This window comes from Notechis scutatus, chromosome 1 (genome assembly GCF_049901735.1).
Source record: "Notechis scutatus isolate UNSWTSFEM ecotype Mainland chromosome 1, rNotScu1.2, whole genome shotgun sequence".
In the NCBI taxonomy this organism is placed as follows: Eukaryota; Metazoa; Chordata; class Lepidosauria; order Squamata; family Elapidae; genus Notechis; species Notechis scutatus.
Genome location: NC_142009.1, coordinates 269,943,678 through 269,964,705, shown reverse-complemented (window position 1 = coordinate 269,964,705; position 21,028 = coordinate 269,943,678). Strand labels below are relative to the sequence as shown.

The window sequence follows — 21,028 nt, the reverse complement described above, 5'->3', positions numbered from 1 at the left end:
ACCCGCCGCCCCCACTTTCTGGTGTTGAAGGAGGAGACGCTGCCTGGACCTAAATGGAGAAACCAGCAAGCCCCTATAGCAAGGAGGCAAAGTTTATTTTACAAAACATTTCTTGCTTTTTGAACACATGCTGCAATAGCTCTCAGTCCGGGCATAAGATACAAGAACCTCTAAGAACGCCAACTTAAATTGAGAGTATGCTTAGTCTTAAAGCAGTATTAAGATGTGGGAACTTCCAACTCTCAGAATTCCCCAGTCAGCCTGTGGGAATCGCTTGCGAAAGAAAAAGGGTTTGAAAAATTGAAACCATGGGTGAAATTTCAGACCAGCACTGAAGGCGCGTTATCACGTCCGAGGGTCCGCTCACGCGGGTAGCGTTTTCTTCCGGGCACCGAGAAAATCGCCCTTATGTGAAACCACGCGCCGACTCTGTATATTTTTTATCTCTATTGACTCAAGGCTCTTGCCCCTGACTAAGATGGCGGCGACTTCGCCGCCGCGGAACTGAGAAAATGCCAACCCTCGGCAAATTTGGACGCAATCACGTGATCAGAACACTACAAACTTGGTAGATTCGACAAGAAGCTCAAAGTTAACTAATTAAATTGAAATGGGCGCCGGAGGCCAGCGTGGTGGCGGCGCTAATAGAAAAAAAAAGTGTTGGTTTTCACGGCAGAGGAGAGGACTCTTATTTTTGTCCAGCGTGTGGTATCTGCTGCCCGGAATTCAAAGGCCAGCTTTGCTCCTGAGGGAGAAAAATGGCGTCGGTTTGGGATGAGGCGGAGGTAAGTAAAGCCGGGGACGGGATTCTTGCCGGGAATGAGGGGCCGGTGGGCAATATTGGTAGCGAGAGCAGTCGCCTTGTGCTGCGGGGGCTTGCAGAGATTCCCTCAGGGAACGGGCCTGGCTGGGAAGATCCGGGATCGGCAGAGCCTGCCTGTTTGCCTTTTGCCATGACTGGCTATTTCTCTCTAGGATGGCATCGGGGAAGAGGTGTTGAAGATGTCCACGGAAGAGATCGTCCAGCGTACCCGCCTGCTGGATAGTGAGATAAAGGTAGGTTTTAGTTGGGGTTTCTCGCCTTGGGAACCTGGGTTTAAAAGTTTATCTTCTTTCCAGGGTGCCTACAAATTGTACTGGGTGCTTTTGCAACTCGGGCCGTCGGAGTGTTTTATATACTTCCCCCTCCCTTGCAAGGCTACACTTAGCAGGGCCTTTCTTTTCTCCTTGTAGGGAGAATTGCCGAAAGTGGAAAAGCAAATGTTTTAAAAACGGGCTGACCCCAAAGCGCTTCCTGGCGCCTCTTTAAAAGCTGGCTTGCTTTGACACTCTACTGTGCTCTCTGGGAAGCATGTTCTCTGAGGAAATCTGGGAGTTTAAAGTCCATCCAAGGGGCTAAGGTTGAGGAAATCTGCCCCAGGGCAAAGCCTCCAGAGAAGGATATTCTGTAACCCTGGTGCTGATTCTTAAGATGGCTTGTTGGAGAGAAAGGATGCTTTCATTGTAGCTTGATCACAGGCAGATTTAGGCTTTTATACACCATAAAGCTGAAAGGAAGTAAGCAACAGCATGTGGTCCAGGTGAGAGAGTGAATGATTCAATCTTATAAATGTTAGAAATAAATGTTAGAAATGACAACTAGGAGATGCCCTGGACCTTCTGGCGTGACGTGAAGGCAGTTTGGGGAGACTTCTCTCTCCAGCTTACCTTTGGAGTGTGGCCCCGGTTACAATTTGACAAGTCGGCACTAGATATTTGTGAGGCCATACCATATTCTCTAGAAATCTGTGTTAGGATTATGGCAGGCCATAATAACTCATAGAGAAAAAAGGGCCACGATGATGATGATAATAACCGGCTGCAAAGTAACAGATGGTGTGCCAATAGATGGCTAGTGGGATGGCAGCAGAGCTGGTGGTGACAGTGAGTTTGGAGGCACTGGGCAGTGTCTTTCCTCAGATTTATTACTTTTTTAAAAAAAATACTGGTAGAGCTACATTTTTAATGCACTATCGGTTGCATAATTATGATGTAATCTATTTAAAAATCAGTCAACACAATTCTAAATTTGTCCACTGATTTAACAGGTATAAAACTTAACTTGGTTCATGGAAAGTTCACCCATTCTGGCATGTTCCCACAAGCTGTATCTCCTGTCTTTAGACAATACTGTACCTGTGTTATGGGTATGAAAATAAAGTGGCCTTTATTATGTAATTCCTTTATCACATGAGTGCATGATAGCCATATCCTGATTCTCATGCAGTTTTCACAAAAGCTTGCTTGCTACACAACCTTTTGTAAAAATAATGGTTGGTTTGGTTTTTCCTCAGAAAATGAATTCCACAAAAACAATTACTTCTGTTAAAACCAAGTTATTTTGTTATTTCATTTTATTTTTGATTTAGTACCTAGCATTTTCCCCATTTTCATTATCTTCCAGATTTGCATGAAATCAAATAATTATTTTTAAAGAATAATTGCTCTGCATTTTCAGATCATGAAGAGTGAAGTATTGAGAGTAACTCATGAGCTACAAGCAATGAAAGACAAGATTAAAGAAAATAGTGAAAAGATCAAAGTGAATAAAACTCTGCCATACCTTGTATCCAATGTCATAGAGGTATGTTTCTTATAGTATAATATATAGCCTATAGCATTTATAAATATAATTTTTGTATGAGTGAATTCCCTGAAGAAAATAGGAAATGGGATATGCAAAATGAGATTGTTATAACTTGGTCCTGCTTAAAAAAGAGTCACTTTTTAATAATCTGACTTGATATTTTTTCTTGGTATAATTTATCAGCTGCAATCCAAAACACTTGTGAAAGGGAATAATGAGTCATTTCAAAGTAAGCATATATAAATCAGTGATTACAATCAAATCAGGAAGCCTGTTTTTTAAAAAAAAACTCAGGAAAATGTTGGAAGAAATTGTTCTTGAAATGGGATGATGGGTGATGATAAGTTGCAGATACAAGAGTCAAATTGGTTTCTATCTTACTAATGTGGCTGTTCTTCAGAGAAAGATAAATATAAAAATTGCCTATTTTTATAATATAGATAGGATGTTATATGTGAAGTTGATTCTGTAAACATACCCCTTTCAGGAAGAAACAGGATCATTGCCATAATTTGCTTCTTAGACTACAATAAGTTATCTACTGTCTGATTACACCAACTAAGATTTATAATGATAAGTAGATGATTTTATTACTTTATAGTTTATTTATCCATTTATTTCTGTGGGGCACCTGCTTTCCTCAACAAAAGAAAGCTGTCACTTTTTTTTTGAGAGGTGGGTCTATAACATTTTGAAGACCTTGTAGGAGAATTTCTGCATTAGCACTGACTATCTAGTTCATTTGTCCACTGCTGGGTATGGCAGGAATACATGTTGTGATAACATTATGTGCTTGACCAATATAACTATGTTTGCATCTGATCTTTTTTCATCTTTAGCTGCTGGATGTTGACCCCAATGACCAGGAAGAAGATGGAGCAAATATTGACCTTGATTCACAAAGGAAGGGCAAGTGTGCTGTCATTAAAACCTCTACTCGACAGGTGAAAGCAACATGATAACAAAGTGCTTTTAATTATATAAATATGTGATGCCTTATATTAATAAGATCCAGTTCAATATTGACCATCCCAACTGGCCAGGGCTCTCAACAATGTGTACTACTTGACACCTTTCTCACTAATGATGCTTAGAATTGAATATAATTTCTTGAACATGGAAAAAACCAGTTGAGTGATACTTCTGTACGATTTGATTTGGTGAATCTCATGGTAGTCAAAATTTAATCATCTCCAAGCGGACATCCTCCAGATACACATCCTTCAGCTTTCATATTTCTCAATAATTGGCCATACTTAAGAATTCTAAAGTTATTTATCTAGAGGATGTCCAGTTTGGAGAAGATTAGTCAGGATCGTAGTGTGATCTACTAAGAGTCTACACTTTTCATGTTCCCACTTAAGGATGTATTTAAAATGTATGAATTCAGACATTTTTGAGATTAAAGTTTTAAATTGAAATGATATAGAACATATTTTAACATCTTTGTGCCTTCTTCCATAAAAAGGCAAAGTTGAAATAAATACTGTACGATAAACTATTTTGTTCTTAACAAGCACCTGCAATTTTAATCCAGGACATCCTACATCTAAAGTGAAAATCACTGCTAGTTACAAAATAAGGTATGCGAACAATTCTAATAATATTTAGGTCAAGGTGAGAACATTTTTGTTGCCTCTTTTTCAACAGACTTACTTTCTACCTGTGATTGGGTTAGTTGATGCTGAAAAATTAAAGCCTGGAGATCTAGTGGTGAGTAGTTACTATGCTGCATAAGAATGAATAACCAAATATACTCTGATTTTAAAAACAAAGCAACTTCATAGATAACCCCACTGTTCCTATGAATTTCACAGTATTTGTAAACTTGCTTATTCCAGTTAAATCTTATGACCGTGCAATATTTATTCAGTCCTTAGTAGGTCTCTCTTACAATGTGGTTGGGAAGTATGCTGCTCAGTAGTTTCAAGTATGGCAGATAAATAAATTCAGATTGCAAACACCTATAGTTCTTTAGCAGAAACAGCCTACTATTTTAATAAAATATAATCTACTTTCTATAAGTCTGAATCTTGGCATATTTAATTTTGGCTGTAATTTAAATTATCATTTTATTTTGTACTATCTACCACTACTGCTTTTTTCTCATCTCAAAGCTGTTTAGTGCCTTAAAATAACAAAAAAAAAGCTTATGTCATCTTTCTCATTTTAATAAATTGATACAGTAGTGCTCCTCATATTTAATGTTCTGAAATAATAGCTTTAAGGGCAAATTAAAGATTTCTCAAGCGACTGAGAATAATGTATTCTGCCTCTTTTTTTCCTCCCCTGCTTTTTCATGTTACTATGTAGTGAATTCATTTTGTGTATGATAGTAATAGATTTCTCTCCTCCTCTCAATAACTGCATGAGTAAGGTGTGAAAAAAAATGGAGTGGTAGAATTTTAAAAAAGCATTTTTGTGCATTTCTGCTTGCAGGGAGTGAACAAAGACTCCTACCTGATTTTGGAAACCTTGCCCACAGAGTATGACTCAAGGGTGAAAGCCATGGAAGTGGATGAGAGACCTACAGAACAATACAGTGATATTGGAGGGCTAGATAAACAAATCCAAGAGGTAACGAGAACCTACTCATTCCATTTCTTTGTCTTAATATTTACAGAGCTTGGAAAACATTTTAGGTGCTTTTATAATGTTAATCTGTTCGGTAATCAAGATTACAGAGCCAGTAGGGATTCAGCTGTTAAAAGGTGATTGCATTTACTTTTTGTTTTTACAGCTGGTAGAAGCTATAGTTCTGCCAATGAATCATAAAGAGAAATTTGAAAACCTGGGAATCCAACCTCCTAAAGGGGTGCTCATGTATGGACCTCCAGGAACAGGAAAGACTCTCTTGGCCAGAGCTTGTGCTGCACAGACAAAGGTAAAACTGATGTGCTTGGTGATGGCTTCTCAGAATTTATGGAATGCTTCCGGGGTTTTTTTTAAATTATTAAAGACATTGTACTGACAGTGAACCTATTCCCCTAAATTTTAATTTAATATTTACAGTATTCTGTATTCTTTGATAGATTCCTAATAGATCTGTTGCGGTCTACGAAAATGTATTTTCTGCACTGGTTAACTTTTCTTGGATTTTGGTCTCCAATACTTTAAAATGGCTATAAAGAGACGGAATTTAGAAGACAGGTACCAAGACAATAAGGAGCCTTAAAATCAAACTTCAGGAGTAGTAGTTGAAGGAACGGTAGACTATTGCTTGAAGAACAGGAGAGTAAAGGGAAACGTGTTAACAGTCCACAAAAAGCATGTGACCCAAAAAATGGGCCTGTTTTCTGTTTGAATTGAGAACAAGACAAGAACCAACTTGAGACTATTAAGTGGAATATATAGTTAGATCTGTTAAGCAATGGAAATATTTCCTTAAAGCAGTGCTAGATTCCCTCCTGCCAGAAATTTTGGGAAATGGATGGCCACCTGTGATTTAGTCATTTCCATATTGACTATGGGGCTGAACCAGAGGTGGTATTCAGCAGGTTCTGACCAGTTCTGGGGAACCAGTAGCAGAAATTTTGAGTAGTTCGGAGAACCGGCAAATACCACCTCTGATTGGAGATTTTACAGTATCCTTCCCCTGCCACGCACACCAAGCCACGCCCACAGAACCGGTAGTAAAAAAAATTTTTGAATCCCACCACTGGGCTGAACCAAATTGTTCCAACATTATAGATTGAAAAATATTACCTTTAATATTATTTCTGTTCTTACCTAGCGTTCTACACTAAGGCAGAACATAAGAGTACACATTTTTTATTTCTTGTCTTGTTTTAGGCTACATTCTTGAAACTAGCTGGTCCACAATTGGTGCAGATGTTTATTGGTGACGGAGCCAAGTTGGTCCGGGATGCCTTTGCATTGGCTAAGGAGAAAGCACCTTCTATCATCTTTATCGATGAACTTGATGCCATTGGCACAAAGAGGTAAGAGTTGGATTCTCAGTCTACAAGTTTTGAGTAGAGCAGGCATTCTTCATATATCCCAACTATCGCAATGGTGTTTTTTTGGAGACCGTTTGTTAATTAGTATCACCCCCAACTCTTCAAGAATATATACTGTGTACATTTTTTGATCTACAACTAGCATGTGGTAGGGAACAGTTTTCAGAAGATTATATATGCTATCTGCTGGCTACTATAATAGTAAGATCAGGTAATAATTGGGAATTCTTTGCTTATGAAATGCAATGTGAGATTTGCAGTAAAGTCCAGTGTGAAGTGTACCTACTCAGTACTTAAGACAAGACAATCCGTTCTATTACTGCCAACTTCATTTTTAATCAGTCAATGTTCTGTAGCTTTGAACATGTTCAACTCATTGACATACTTTTGAACTTTTTTCTCACTTAGCTTCTTTCTCTTCAATTTATATCATACTTCTGTAATTCTTCAATTTGCACTCACCTGCTAGTATATACTCTTGTTTGTTTATTAAATCTTCATGCTGCCCATCTCCCCTGTAAGGTGACTCTGGGCAACAGACAAGTTATAAAACAACTAGAAAAATAATTAAAACATTAAAACTACACTTATTAAAATTACAAAAACTATACTAAAATCATAATTACAAGATGGACAAAACTGGAATGAGGTCTTCTTACCCCATCAGCCACCTCCAGTGGTGAGCATTCCCCTCAGGGAGCCCAAATTTGGTTGTACATATATATTTATATATTTCTTTGTATATATATTTCTAAAATGGGTAATAAAAAAGAAATATTTGTTTTTCCCACCAGGTTTGACAGTGAAAAAGCTGGAGATCGTGAAGTACAGAGGACCATGTTGGAATTGCTTAATCAGCTTGATGGGTTTCAACCCAACACACAAGTCAAGGTAACACTTTGCCCGCCGTTAATAAAGGAAGCAGTTCTGTGACCAAATAATATTTGTAAACAGTTATTATAGAGTAGCTTTAGAAATCAGATTGGTGACCAAGCTGAAGTTTTTAAATAGCTTTGAGTCATTATTTTTATAATATTTTATTAGCCTGAAGTGCAGAATGAACAGAGCTAGAATATTAATCTTTGAAGAGTGGGGAGCTTTTGTGAAGTGAAAATATGTATACCATATCATAATTGATCCAGGGGTTACATGAACGCTAAGGACTTCTCACATTTATTACCATAATTTAATAGTTGTAATATATAGAATCTGTCTGCCCAACTACAAAGTATGTCCTTTATCCAGGTGATTGCTGCAACCAATCGTGTTGATATCCTAGATCCTGCTTTGCTACGCTCAGGACGGTTAGACCGCAAGATTGAATTCCCAATGCCCAATGAAGAGGCCAGAGCCAGGATTATGCAGATCCATTCACGCAAAATGAATGTCAGGTATTAAACAGAAGGGAATGTAATTTGGATGATGTTGGCTGCACTATGAATTATGGAATCATTTTTATTTATAGAGTATGCAATAATTAGTTGCCTCAGAATATGGCATTAACTAAAAACTTACATTTTTCAGGATTTTAGCTATTTTGTGAAAGGCAAGTTTTCTAATCTGTATGACTGTGAAGATAGTACTAAAATATTACAGTAATAAAAACTGAAGTGCCACAACAAAGGTTGAATTTTAGTTTCAGAGGTTAGGTCAGGTCTTCATTTTCTGTTCTTCCCTATTTCTAGGAAAATGAAAATAAGGGCAAATTGGTATGGTTTATGTGGGTTATGTTCAATGTTAAGTCTTATATCTTTCTCTGAGGTTTTTTTTTAATGAAACTCTGTTCTCTGCAGTCCTGATGTGAATTACGAAGAGCTGGCACGATGCACAGATGATTTCAATGGTGCACAGTGCAAGGCTGTGTGTGTAGAAGCGGTAAGTAGTTTTGGTCAGTTTCCATTGGAAGTCTGGTTTTCCCCCTAACTACTGACCTATGGAGACTTTGTGCCACAAAAGAGTTATCTTTCTTATGTCAGCTATATTGCACTTTTGCTGAATGCTTTTCCTCCCTTTTTTTGGAATAGGGAATGATTGCCCTTAGGCACGGAGCAACAGAACTTACCCATGAAGATTACATGGAAGGAATTTTGGAGGTGCAGGCCAAGAAAAAAGCCAATTTGCAATATTATGCCTGATTTTTGTTCCTAAATTGGATATTAAAGCCTTGATACAAAAAGCTCAAGAGTTGTAACTTTTGCAACTGAGTTCATTGTGTGAACTTTCACTTATGAAAAAAATAAATTAATAAAAAATGTTTCATGCAGGATATTCATGAATATGAAACTTCTTTCATTAATCTCTTTAAACACCAACATGTGTACAACCAATGTTATCTCTTGCTTTTGTGCTTGAATATTTGATACACTTTCACAATTTTTCCTCGGTTGTTAACAACTAGCATTTCAGTTCTTACCTATATGGATTCTGAAGACACCTATATAAAATTTCATCTAAAGACAAAACCTGTAAACCATTTGATATGAAACTATATTTCTTTTTAACTCTGAGGTAAAACTTAGGTTTTTTAAATTTAAATTGAAGGTGAGCAACAAGGAGCCAAAGATTTCTGCAGGGATTGGGAATGTCTCAATTTATAACCTATATATACATATATAGAAGTTAACAGTTCTTGAAGTAGATACCATCTAGAACAAGAGATGTATCTATTCTTGTTACCATAGGACAAAATTTTCTCCTTTGTTATTATCACTGTTTGGCTGTGGCCTGAAAAAACAAATTGATGCCTGATCATCCTCATTGGTAAAAACCAGAATTAATTGGACCTCTTTGATCCCATTTAATATCCTTGTCCAAGGCTGAAACAATAGGAATACACATACATTTGAGGATTTTTAATGTCATTTGCTATGTTAATTTGGTATACATTCATTGATACCTTTGACTGATCTTTTATTTTTATTTATATTTATTTATATTTAATTTATAGTGTGCTGTTAAAGGGTATACTCTCCCCCCCAGTTGCATTAGTTTTCTAAAAAAAAATAACTCTAAATGTCCTCTCTGATGCGATTTGATAACTCATCCTCTTGAATTTGATAGCACTTACTCAGATTTGATGCACAATATACATTCTAACATCTATTGCATTTTTAAAGTAATATCCTGGCATTTTGGAAATATCTGATCCTCTTGATTCTCCCTCTTTCTTGAACAAGTGATCTCATTTTCTTTAGAAAGTTTTTTTTTAATCATCTTTGTTGTAGCTTTATGGGTGCCCTTTCCTATCAGTTCACTCTTTGCCAGGACCTTGGTACTTTCTGTGAAGATGCTTGGTCATCCAGGTTATGGTGCTCCCAAACATGCTTTTCAAAAGGCAAATGGACTTTCTTAGTTTTTTTCTCTTGAAAACAAACCAGAGAAGCAAAATATTTTCAAGGGAAAAAAATCAAAATCCAGTTGCCACTAAGTCTACAATTCCTTCTATGAGTCTATAGAGGTTCTCAATCATCCAGGTCATGGTTGTCCCAAAGGTGCTTTTTCAGGAGGCAATTGGACTTTCTAGTTTTTTCTTTAAAGATGTTTTGCTTCTCATGCAAGAAGTTTCTTCAGCTCTGACAGGATATTGGGGAATGGAATATAAATATAAATAAATAGGAATATAAATCCTTCCATTCCCCACTTTCCTGTCAGAGCTGAAGAAGCTTCTTGGATGAGAAGCGAAATGTCTTCAGAGAAAAAACAGTCCATTTGCCTCCTGAAAAAGCACCTTTGGGATATTCCTTCTATGGTTAACCCTTAAATTGTCTTTTAAGGATATAAAAACACATTTTTGTAATGGTTGGAACATCTGTTTTTATAGATGTTTTTATAGTAGAAGGGTGATTAGCAATAGCACTTAGACCTATATACCAGTTCATAATTCTTTGAAGCCCCTTCTAAGCAGTTTACAGAGTCAGCATATTGCCCCCAACAATCTGGATCCTCACTTTACTGACCTCGAAGGATGGAAGAGTGAGTCAACTTTAAGCCTGTTGGGATTGAACTGCTAGCAGTTGACAGAGTTAGCCTGCAATTTGCATTCTAATCACTGTGCCACCATAGTTCTCTTAGATTAAAGTGCCCATTGAATTTCATTGCCTATCTGAAAATCACTCTATTAGAAAAGCATTAATATGTTCTTTTGTTTGGGGGCATCTTACAAATAACCATTCTATAAGTTTATGTGAAAATGTTGATTTGTCGGAATATATGCTATTATTGATAAGTAGGCTGACAGCTTCCCACTAAATTGCCTCCAATGTATTACAATAAATCATCTGTTCCTGCTTCCCTTCTGTTCACGTGTTATGTTAGGTGTATATGTAATTGATAGACTACAGCTTGCTTACCTGGTCAGATAAATTATATAAAGAGGGGAGGAAAAGTCAACAGCTCCTTATTCTGCTACCAAATTGGTCCTGATTCCAAATGCCTGTTTACCTTGAGATTTGGTTCCCAGGACTGATATTTTTCATCAGATGATGCTTATTCCTGTAGAGATACCAAATAGGATGTAACAGGATTTTGTTTTGCAGCTATAACACGTAGAAGAAATCTAAAGCCAGAGAACTGCTCTCCTTTTAACGTAACCAAGCCTTTTAATTTAATGCCTCTTGAAATGTACAACTTCCATTTAAAAATCACACTTGCCATGAATACATTAACTTTAGCACTGAGTAATTAATTACATGCCACTTCAAAATACAATGTAAACAGCCCTTCAACAAAGGGTTCTGTGCAGTCTTTGGGGGAGACAGTAAAGAACTACAATGAGGAAAGACCAGGGCTTCCCTTCAGCACCATTGTTGATGTTCCTGAGTTAGGCTCAGCTTGTTAATCATACTGTGGATCCCTCTCATGAGTTATGCCTCCTTATGCGTTACAAGAGAAAATGTCAGATTTTTAAGAGTCTCTGTTCCTTTTCCAAAACAAAGTTTCTTCTGTATTCTGGAAGGATTGAAAGTGGACAATAAATCTTAGGTTGCCTTTTAGAGCAGCTACACGATTTGAAGAGTGGGCCTGGCTCCCTTGCTCACTTCACTTGCAATTTTTTTTTCCCTTTGCAAATGAACATAGGGTTCAGTCGACAAGATTGTTGCAAGGGAGCAAAGGACCACATCAGATTTGTGCAACCCTTGAACTGGTTCCACAGTTTGGGTGATTACATCATTGCAACTTGCCCCCTTGTGGAAATAATCTTTAATCATCTGAAGGTCTAATACGCACTTTACTCCAGGGTACTTCATGCATATTTGACTTCCAGAACTAACAAGATACAGATACTGAACAGCCTGGATTCAGAATATTTCCCTCTCTTGAATGTTTAAAGCCTTCATCTGGACCAAGGATTTCTGCAGGGTAATTCCAGCATTGGGTCTCTGCTCAAAAGAGAATCAGTTCTGAGGCTGGGCAGAGTTTTTTCCTTGGCTTTCCCTTCTAATTGACCTTCCAGTTCTTGGAAATGAAAACTCCTTGGCATCAAACAGAATTCACACTGGCTTCTGCTCCTAAGAAAAAGCTGATGCCGTTTAAACGATCAACAAGTCGTATAGCACCACAAGCCTATTTAACAGAAAACTGCCTCGTAGAAAAAACAGGACTAAGAATTAACCCAGACGGTTGATGTGAATCAGAAACAGACAGAAGAATCACAGGCTGGCATTCCTCCAGGACTTCGCCAAAGCAATAAAACCCCTTAGTTCCAACCTGGTTTGCAGATCTCAAAATGTCCACACTGTGTTCTGGTAACGGGCAGTGGGCTAATAAGACTCGCTGGTATTCTCCACATCACACAGCTCCATTTTCCTGTCTGGGTTTCTGTACAACAGTCCGAGGGGTATTGAGAGAGGGAGCGAGGGTGCATAAGAATCCGGCCAGCAGCGTCAGTCCCAGGCCGCCCCAAGCGCAGAACATGGACCAGCCATAGCCATGGCTGATGTCCTCTGGTAATCCGTAAACGTAGCGAGGGTAGCGAGACAACTCAAAATTTATCCCTGCCACACATGTGCAAAGGGAAATGATGCAGCATGTCCCTGAAAAGGAGGAGAAGAGAAAGGGGGGGGGGACCATAAAAGCAATGTGTAACGTTTTTCCTACCAAAGGCAGAATCAGGCATGTGAAGCTGCCAGTTTTTATCTTTGTCAGCAGCCTAAAAAAATACAGGAATGAAATAACTTTCTTGTACAGGCAGATTCCTGATTTTTCCTCAGGCTCATTACTCTTTGATTCCTGTCCTTTCCTTGGCACACAGCTGTCTTGACTGACTGAGTGTTTTTACTGCTGTTTGGGATTCTTTGATCTTTACATTTTGAATACTTGTCTGCAAGGAGATCCACAGGGTGTAGTCCCAAAAGTCAAAATGGCTGTGACGGCACAGTGGAAACTCACCCGTGTGTGTGTGTGTGGTGCACATGCAGTGGACATTTAAATATAAGGCAGAGCCTCAATCACACTGTTGTGGCCACCATTGACTTTTGGGACCATATTCTGTAGACACCCTGTTTGTCTGAACTCTTCTAGCAACTGTTGTTCCTTTAAAGTCAGACTGCATGTTAATCGGGCCACACAAAAGCTGCACCATGTACTCAGTAAAAGGACTGTAATATTCAGATTTTAGAGAATGGTTCTGGGGATTACTGTAAAAACTTTAACTGAAAAAGACTGAGCATATGACACCACTGCAGTGCTTCTATATTCCCTATAAGTAGCAATTTCATGAAAAGCCACTAACCTCTGTATCATCTAACAATCTAAATGCTAGTAATAGAGGAGGGGAACAGTCTTTGCGGTATGACTGCCTTATTTTGGTAAATAGAAACACTTCTATGTTTCACTAGTTAGTAGTAGTATTTGTTGATATCAGCCCCATGTAGTTTTGGTCAGCTAAAACACCATTGGTTTTTTTATATATATATTCATATGCTTTGATGTTATAAAACTCAGAATGTACTTTATACATAAATGCGCATTTGTGCTAATTTTGAAATTTACAGAAATAGGATTCCTTAGTTACTGCTTTGATCCATGCAATTTTATCCCAACCTGAAAGGCATGTGATCTGTTTCTAATTTTATTATAAAGCAATTGACATAGACCAATTATCTGGTGGTTTAATCATTTTGTTCGTAATTACCAGCCAGATAAATAAATACAGTACTTTTTGCAAGAATGGCCAATCATTGCTTCATTTTTCTATTAAGAGGTTTAATCATCCAATCCTATAAATATGAAAATGGTAGGTAGGTAGGTAGGTAGGAAGTTTAGTTTGCTGGTTCTCTTTCTTTTGATCCGTCAACTCTTTAACTCCTCCCCCATAGCTGTGCTTTTAATAATCATCAAGTTGTACTGTTTGTATTAAGGTAGTTAATTTCTAAACCAGTGACTATTGATAAGTATAAAAGTTTGGTTGTTTTTTTCTTTATTAGTTTGTATTTTTAGTTTGTGCTTGCATTTTCTAGGTTTTTTTATTTTTTAAAAAACAAATATTGTTTTGTTCGTTTTTAACTAAATTAAAAATTAGTTAAAGTTAGTGGGGGGAAATGAAATGAAATTTTAATTTTAAATTAAGGGTTGCTTTAAAAAGCAACTCTCAGACTGTCAGCCATGAACAAAGACATACTTTTTTTTCTTCTAAATTTGAAGTATGAGTAAATGCAAAGGGGAGGCTATGAGAGAAGACTTTTTAATCAGTACTTTAAAAAAATAGTCTTCCTTCTGGCTATATTTCTGCAATATAATTTATCTTCATACTAGGGAAAGATTAATCATGTATTAATTCCTGCCTCTAACTACAGCTTATAGCAAAGCCATAAGGGAGTGTTAAAAAGCTAACAACCCTAGAAAGGGAGTCAGGAAACAAATTATATCACAGAGGAAAGCCATTCAATTGATGCAGAACAGTCACAGCTGTGGCTTCAATGAGATGTGGCCTTCCAACACTTGCCTCTGGACTTCCATAGAAAACCCTGAGGCCTTTACCGTTTCCTGTAAACTATGCCATAGCTCTGAAAGATTGCTTTAGAGATGGACAATGTGGGGGCTTCATTAGTTCTGCACTGTAACTCCCAGCATCCATCAAACTAGCTAGGTTAGCAAGGGCTAGTGAGAATCAGGGATCGGTGATATCTGCAGAGTTAAACAATGGCCATGTGTAACCTTTAAGGAAAGGAAAATCTTTTATCTAGCAAAGAAACCCAAAGGTGGTTTTTTTCAAGAGGCATGATAATATATGATGTATTTTGTATAATTCTCTGTGCATTTGTATTTATATTCAATGTGTCCATAAACATTTTGTACAGTTGTATATGTTCATATATGTGCAGTCACACTTATCTTTGTGTGCTCATGTACATACATTTTGTTGTGTTTTCCACTGACATATTCAAGGATGCCTTGCATATTTGCATACATATATTTATATTTTACTGTTGTTTTGCACTTCTGGTTGGATGCTAACTGCATTTTGTTGCCTGTATTCATGGCAATGACAATAAAGTTGAATCTAACCTAATCTAATCTAATCTAAACTGGACTTTCTTGTTTTTCTTCGAAGGTTTTTTTTCGCTCAGGGATGGGATGCTACTGGTTCTGCCTGGCTCTATAGAACCAGTAGCTCTTAAGGGTAGCAGACACAGAACTGGTTCTGTGTCTGCTGCTCTTTGGCCCACATGCCCACCCAGGCTCTTACCTGACCTTTATTTCCTGCTTTTTCAACCTCAGCTGCTTTGCGCAGCACAGCTGAGGTTGAAAAAGCAGTAAAAAAGTGGTTTTTCAAATGTTGCGCACCCACGCGCAGCGCTTATCAGCTGTCCGGGCAGCACAGCTTTAAGTGTATTACACACACACACACACACACACACAGTGTGCATCTGTGTGCAAAGCATGCATGCATGTGCAAAACATAATCACCGAACCGATAGTAACACCGGTTGAATCCCACCCCTGGTTTCGCTTCTCAACCAAGAAGCTTCTTCAACTCTGACTGGATGTGGAAGCATTTATATTTCTTGCAGGCAGCTGGTCATTTGCATTCTTTTAGAGAGCTGTTGAGGCCACTTGGAAGCTTATCTGTGTCTTCAGGATCACTGGAGTAGTGCAAATGAGTGTGAGCTTTCTTGGAACTGCTGAAAGGACAGTGTTGTAGACTGGAGATAGATGATACTGTATCCCTCCGTCTCTGTTGAGAGTGGGCTGTTCAAAATTGACAACACAGTATTTTCAGCAGTTCCAAGAAGGCTCCACACCCATTTGCACTACCCAGATGATCCTGAGGACACAGATAAATCTCCAAGTGGCCTCAATGACTCTCTAAAAGAATGCAAATGTCCAGCTGTCTGCAAGGAGTATAAATCTTTCCATTCCCCACCATCCAGTCAGAGCTGAAGAAGCTTCTTGGCTGAGAAGCGAAACGTCTTCAAAGAAAAACCAGAAAGTCCAGTTGCCTCTTGAAAAAAGCACCTTTGGGACAAACATGACCTGGATGACTGAGAATCTCCATAGACATTTAGCAAAGAAACCAGCAGCATATTCTCTCTTCATGCCCGCAAATCAACATTGCACTAGATTTCTACCTATTTAACCGGCATGAAAAGTTCAAGTTACAGCATAATTATACAAATAATGGCATTCTGGCTTCTGTGTTCTTTTCGTCTATGCATTCCGTTCCTCTGTTAAGGCATGGATTCATTGCATACAATGCATAATACAAATGCCAGGATTATACCCAAAACTATTTTTAACAATAATATTTTTTTAAAAAAAATTACCTCCCATAAGGAAGAGCAGTCCAGCTACATACTGCATGAGCTCATGTTGTTGACAGCAACCCAGCATGCCAATGATCCACCCAAAGAGGATTATGGACACTGCCATACCGATGAAGCCAGCTGTCATTCTCCGCAGGTCTGAGAAGGAGGCATTGTTGGTGCATGGAAGAAAGAAGAGGGAGAACAGTAGAGGAAGAAAACCCACAGAGACTCTCGTAGACAACTTTAGGGCAGTCTTTTCAAAGCTGACACCCTCTAATGTGGACTACAGCTGTAGCCCCTTCTCTAGAGTTCTGCAATTTAAGTTCTCCTTAGGACAGGATGTTTGTTGATTTTGAGAACCCTTTAAAGCAATTAAAACAAACAAACCAAGCAGGGGGAGGTACTAACTCTGTAAATCTGCCCCACTGAAAATATTTTGTTTGTAGGTGTTCTTCTGTTTTTCTGGGATCATCATAGGTAATTTCCTTGAATGTTCAAGCAATCAGGCAGTTTGGTAAGTGCAGTGCAATGCAATGCAGAGCAATCAGGCTGTGAATATGGGATCGTCTATGATTTGTTGCAGAAGACATTATGTTATGATGTAATACTGCCATAATCTCAGAGGGCATTACGTTATGATGTACTTACTACTGCCACTGCCTCAATCTGATTGCCACTTGACAAGAGCTCATAAGGATTCAAGAAGGTAAACAGACCAGATGGGAGAGGAATAATGGGAGCAGCCTAATAAATGATCGAGATTGGGGCAGTGAAGACATGGGGAGTGGGGAATTGCTAGCTAAGATTTTGTCAGTCTTATGCTCTCCAGATATATTGGATTTCAATCACCATAAAGAATTTGCATTTGCACTGGAAAGCAACAGGTTGGAACATCAATTTCCTCTGAATTAAGGTAGATGATCCACTCAAATGTGAGTTCCAAGGATTTTCTGATCATATATCTATTGCTTCCTTGGCAAAAATATTTTTAAAAATGGATTGCATTGGCCCCCTTTTTTAAAATTTTTGAGAGGTAAATATTGCAACAAGTAAAGTTGTGCCACACAAATGGATAAGATCACAAGTCTGGTTTCTTTCCTTGGAAGAAGGGTTGTTGTTTTTTAAACCACATGGGTCAAGTCTATTTTGGAGTTTACATAACCATTTCTACAGGTTTCTTACTGCAAAATTGCAGGCAATCACACAGGTGTAATCAAAAAAAGGCTCTCGGGCTGCCAAAATGTTTTGGCACAGCTGCATGAGATCATGACTCAGCCTCAAGTTCCCTTCCTGATATAAGGTATAAACTAACTCAGAAAGATGATCCCAGAGAAATAAGCTCTTGGATATTGTATAATAAGCATTGTAGGGGTGTATCTGGCTTGAAAGTCAGGAACACTTGAACAAAAGCATGCAAAATTCTTCCTGCAGCTTTCAATCCAGAATGAAATATGTGCCATAATTTTCTCCAAACTCTTCAGAGCCTTTTGGGTAGAGATAACTGCAGAACAGGTAGATTTCCTTAATCTAGATGAGTGATTGCTCTGAAGCTCTTTTCATTGCTTCCATTATATGATTAAAACTGTAATTCCCTACAACCATCTTTTTGATTTTTTGCTTTCTGGTTGTTTTAAACATGTACATTTTCAGCCATCTAAGAGTAACATATATTTGTTTCAATCCTCTTCAACTGAATAATTGGAAATTCTGGGAAGGAATCTGGAAAGAAAGATGGTAAACAGCTGATTTAGTTCCTGGCTTCTGAAAGAATCTAAACCAGGCTTGTCCAACCCGCGGCCCACGGGCCGCATGCGGCCCAGGTCGCCTCGTAATGCGGCCCAGTGCCCACCCCAACCTTCTGGCAAGAGCCAGAGAGGAGGAGGAGGAGAGGCAGAGGCGGGGCGAGGCGAGCGCCACGCCAAGCAGCAACAGAAAAGGCGGGCGCCGCCTTTGCTGCTTCTGCCCCCGCCGCCGCCCCCCCCACCCCGCAAAATTTGGCCGGAAAATTAATAAAAAATAAATAATTTTTAATAAATAATTAATAATAAATAATAAAAATAATTTATAATTTATTATATAATTTTATAATATAATTATTTTATAATAATTTATTATATGTGCGGCCCAAACCAAATTTTCATCTTCTAATGTGGCCCAGGGAAGGTGAAAGGTTGGACACCCCTGATCTAAACTATTCCAATGCAAGCAACTTGTCTGCTTATATTCACTTACTTCTTGCTGAGTTATTCAAATGTTAAATATGCAAGCAAATCAGCAGACTATTCTTGAACAAACATGGAATATGCTTGTTTTTGACACATATATTAGCTTTTGGCACATATGGAAAGCTAATACATCTGGTCCAGGAATATCTCTCTCATTGATATGCTAACATTCAGGTCTATCTTTCTCTACAGAAACAAAGCATGCAAACACAGAGAGACAGACAGTCAGAGAGATAGACAGACAGACAGAGACAGAGACAGACAAACAGAGACAGAGACAGACAGAGAGACAGATAGAAAGTCCTAGGAGAGACCTGAGGATGATTCACTCAAGTAGCCATTTGGTTCTGATAATGCACATAAAAGGATGACACTTACGGAGAGCGTGCCATTCATCCTGGCGGATGGTATTGGTAACATTCATAGGCAAGTTGCGTGGCAGGGAAGATGATGTGTAATGGTATTTCACAGCTGTGCATCGTTGAATGACTCCTGCAAAGACAAATTCAGTGTGCAGTTGGGGATTCTGTAGCTGTCCATTTGTAACTCTGCTTTCCCTTTACTGCTCATAAATCAGATTAAACCTTTTCTATTGCCGAGAAACTAAGAAGTTACTGATTAGACTCACCCCCCTCATGCTAAACCGTTATTTGTTTTAATTATTGTTTCTTTTTTTTTTGCAATTTTTTTTGCAATTTATTGAAAAAAGATTAAAATACAAAACACCAATATATTTGGGGGGGGAAACCTACACCCAAAAAAGATATCAACAAAAAAGTGTCTTAAAAAAAGAACACATAAGTGCATAGCATCCTCCCTAACTGAATGCTGATTGGTACAGCATAACAATTTTGATTTCCCACCCCTTGAGAAACGGGCCAAAATAATTTTAAACTGTTAAACTACTAAACTTACTTTCAAATTGTTAGCCTGTCATTGGTAAACTATATTAATAACAAAGTAGTTAACAGAAAAAAACAATAATAAGGAACATACATATTATGTAAGAAGATAGAAGTAATAAAAAATTGTGAACAGTAATAGGAGAAAGACAAAGCTGAAATTCCAAAACTCTCAGTCAACAAGCTGCTATTGTAATCAGCTCATAGAAAATTTGGAGGGTGGAGCTGGCGTTGCGACAATACGGCATGCGATCTTGGAGGTCTGAGATCGCTGCTGATATCTTTGCTCCTGGACGGTCCAAGTGGATCTAAACCATCCCGAAGAGACGGTGAATGTAAAGAGTGCATCCTGTTGGTCCCAGGGGTATCGCAAAGTCCCTGGTAGATCCAGGAGAAGCTCTTTTTGCCAGCGGCAAAGAGGCAGCCATTAAAGCTGCTGAAGTTGGGACAGCTCTGAAATGAAAGAGAACGGAAAGAGAGAGTGTGCCGGTTTGGTGAGAACTTTTTCTTTACTTTAAGACTTGAAAGGACACCCTAAGGGAAAGAAAGACTCTGTAAAAGTTTTGACAGAAGTGATTAAGCGGCGATTTTAAACAGGAATGTCAAAGTAATTTTTTTTTTCCTCATTGCTGGATTTTCTACACATGATCTTATATTTTGAAACTGGACTGTTTTTTTTTCTTTTTTATATATTCTTCTTCTCTCCTTTTTGATTTTATAATATTCTAAGCCAGAGACTCCCTTTTAGTTATTTTTTAAATTTCTTTTTCTTTTTTTTTTAATTAATTCTTATTATATTTTGCTTGGAAAAGGAGGGGGAAAGTGAAAGCTAAAGAAACTTTGTAACACTGCCAACTAGAGGCTTGGAAATATTCTATTTTTCTTTTGACCAGACAAAGCTGAGAAAGAACTGAGACTTTGTTTCAAGGAGATTGCCTGCTTGATAAGATAGAGGGAAGATCACGGGAGAGTATTATTACAGGTGCTCTTCTGGGTTTCTATCAACAGCTGGAGTCTGGTGTTGAAGCTTAGGAAAAGAAAAGGTGATAAGTATTTGGAGAAGAGATTTATAACAAGAGCCTTGGATAATTAAACAAAGTGCAGTGTGCTCTTTTCATTCTTTTTAAGCTGTGCTACCTGTTAAGCCTGGATTCCCCAATGGGTGTTAAGGAAAACAAACTAAACAGAACGTGCAGCGAAGTCAGATAGGAAGACAGGTAAATGTGTGAGATAAGTTTTCTAGTTAACACCCAGTAAAAATACAGATACGCTTGTGCTATCAAAAATATAGTTTATTCCATTTAAGAATTATAGCATAGTCAAATAAACAGTCCAGTAGTCATATACCAAATTCAGTCAAGTCTTGTCGAGGATACTCTAATTGCAAAGTCCGTGTCGAATAGCCAGTGTCAGTACACATATAATAAATCTGTCCAAAACTTATCTTCTTTCCGTTGAGAAATATCTTCAAAGTAATCCAACACTTCTTCTCCTCCCCGATCCAGCAAGAACGCAGTCTTCAATAAGCCAGCCAGTGAGAGCCAGAGAGTGCCTTGCTGCTTATATAGTA

The 21,028-nt window shown here is 38.2% G+C and overlaps 2 protein-coding genes across 2 annotated transcripts in view; one reads left to right on the top strand and one right to left on the bottom strand.

Moving 5' to 3' along the window:
• Positions 1-741: 741 nt before the first annotated feature.
• PSMC3 (proteasome 26S subunit, ATPase 3) lies at positions 742-8,853 on the top strand. The gene is made up of 12 exons (XM_026671196.2): positions 742-785; positions 976-1,056; positions 2,498-2,623; positions 3,466-3,570; positions 4,277-4,339; positions 5,066-5,203; positions 5,367-5,510; positions 6,419-6,567; positions 7,380-7,476; positions 7,831-7,976; positions 8,379-8,460; positions 8,610-8,853. Exons 1-12 carry the CDS (start codon positions 759-761, stop codon positions 8,718-8,720), a joined length of 1,269 nt encoding a protein of 422 aa, XP_026526981.1. The 5' UTR covers positions 742-758; the 3' UTR covers positions 8,721-8,853.
• Positions 8,854-11,160: 2,307 nt separating this feature from the next.
• The window catches only part of LOC113414384 (transmembrane protein 178B-like), a 39,138-nt gene continuing 29,270 nt past the window's right edge, over positions 11,161-21,028 (bottom strand). The window contains exons 2-4 of the mRNA XM_026671289.2: positions 18,935-19,048; positions 16,350-16,487; positions 11,161-12,617 (exon numbers count right to left, since the gene is read on the bottom strand). Coding sequence (XP_026527074.1) covers positions 12,373-12,617; positions 16,350-16,487; positions 18,935-19,048 — 497 coding nt within the window. The 3' untranslated portion in view covers positions 11,161-12,372. The remainder of the gene's footprint in view (positions 12,618-16,349; positions 16,488-18,934; positions 19,049-21,028) is intronic.

Coding starts and splice junctions, on each gene's coding strand:
- PSMC3 (XM_026671196.2), top strand. CDS start 759: ATGGCGTCGGTTTGGGATGAGGCGGAG. Junction 3,571..4,276: donor TTAAAACCTCTACTCGACAG/GTGAAAGCAACA, acceptor CTTTTTCAACAG/ACTTACTTTCTACCTGTGAT. Junction 6,568..7,379: donor GATGCCATTGGCACAAAGAG/GTAAGAGTTGGA, acceptor TTTTCCCACCAG/GTTTGACAGTGAAAAAGCTG.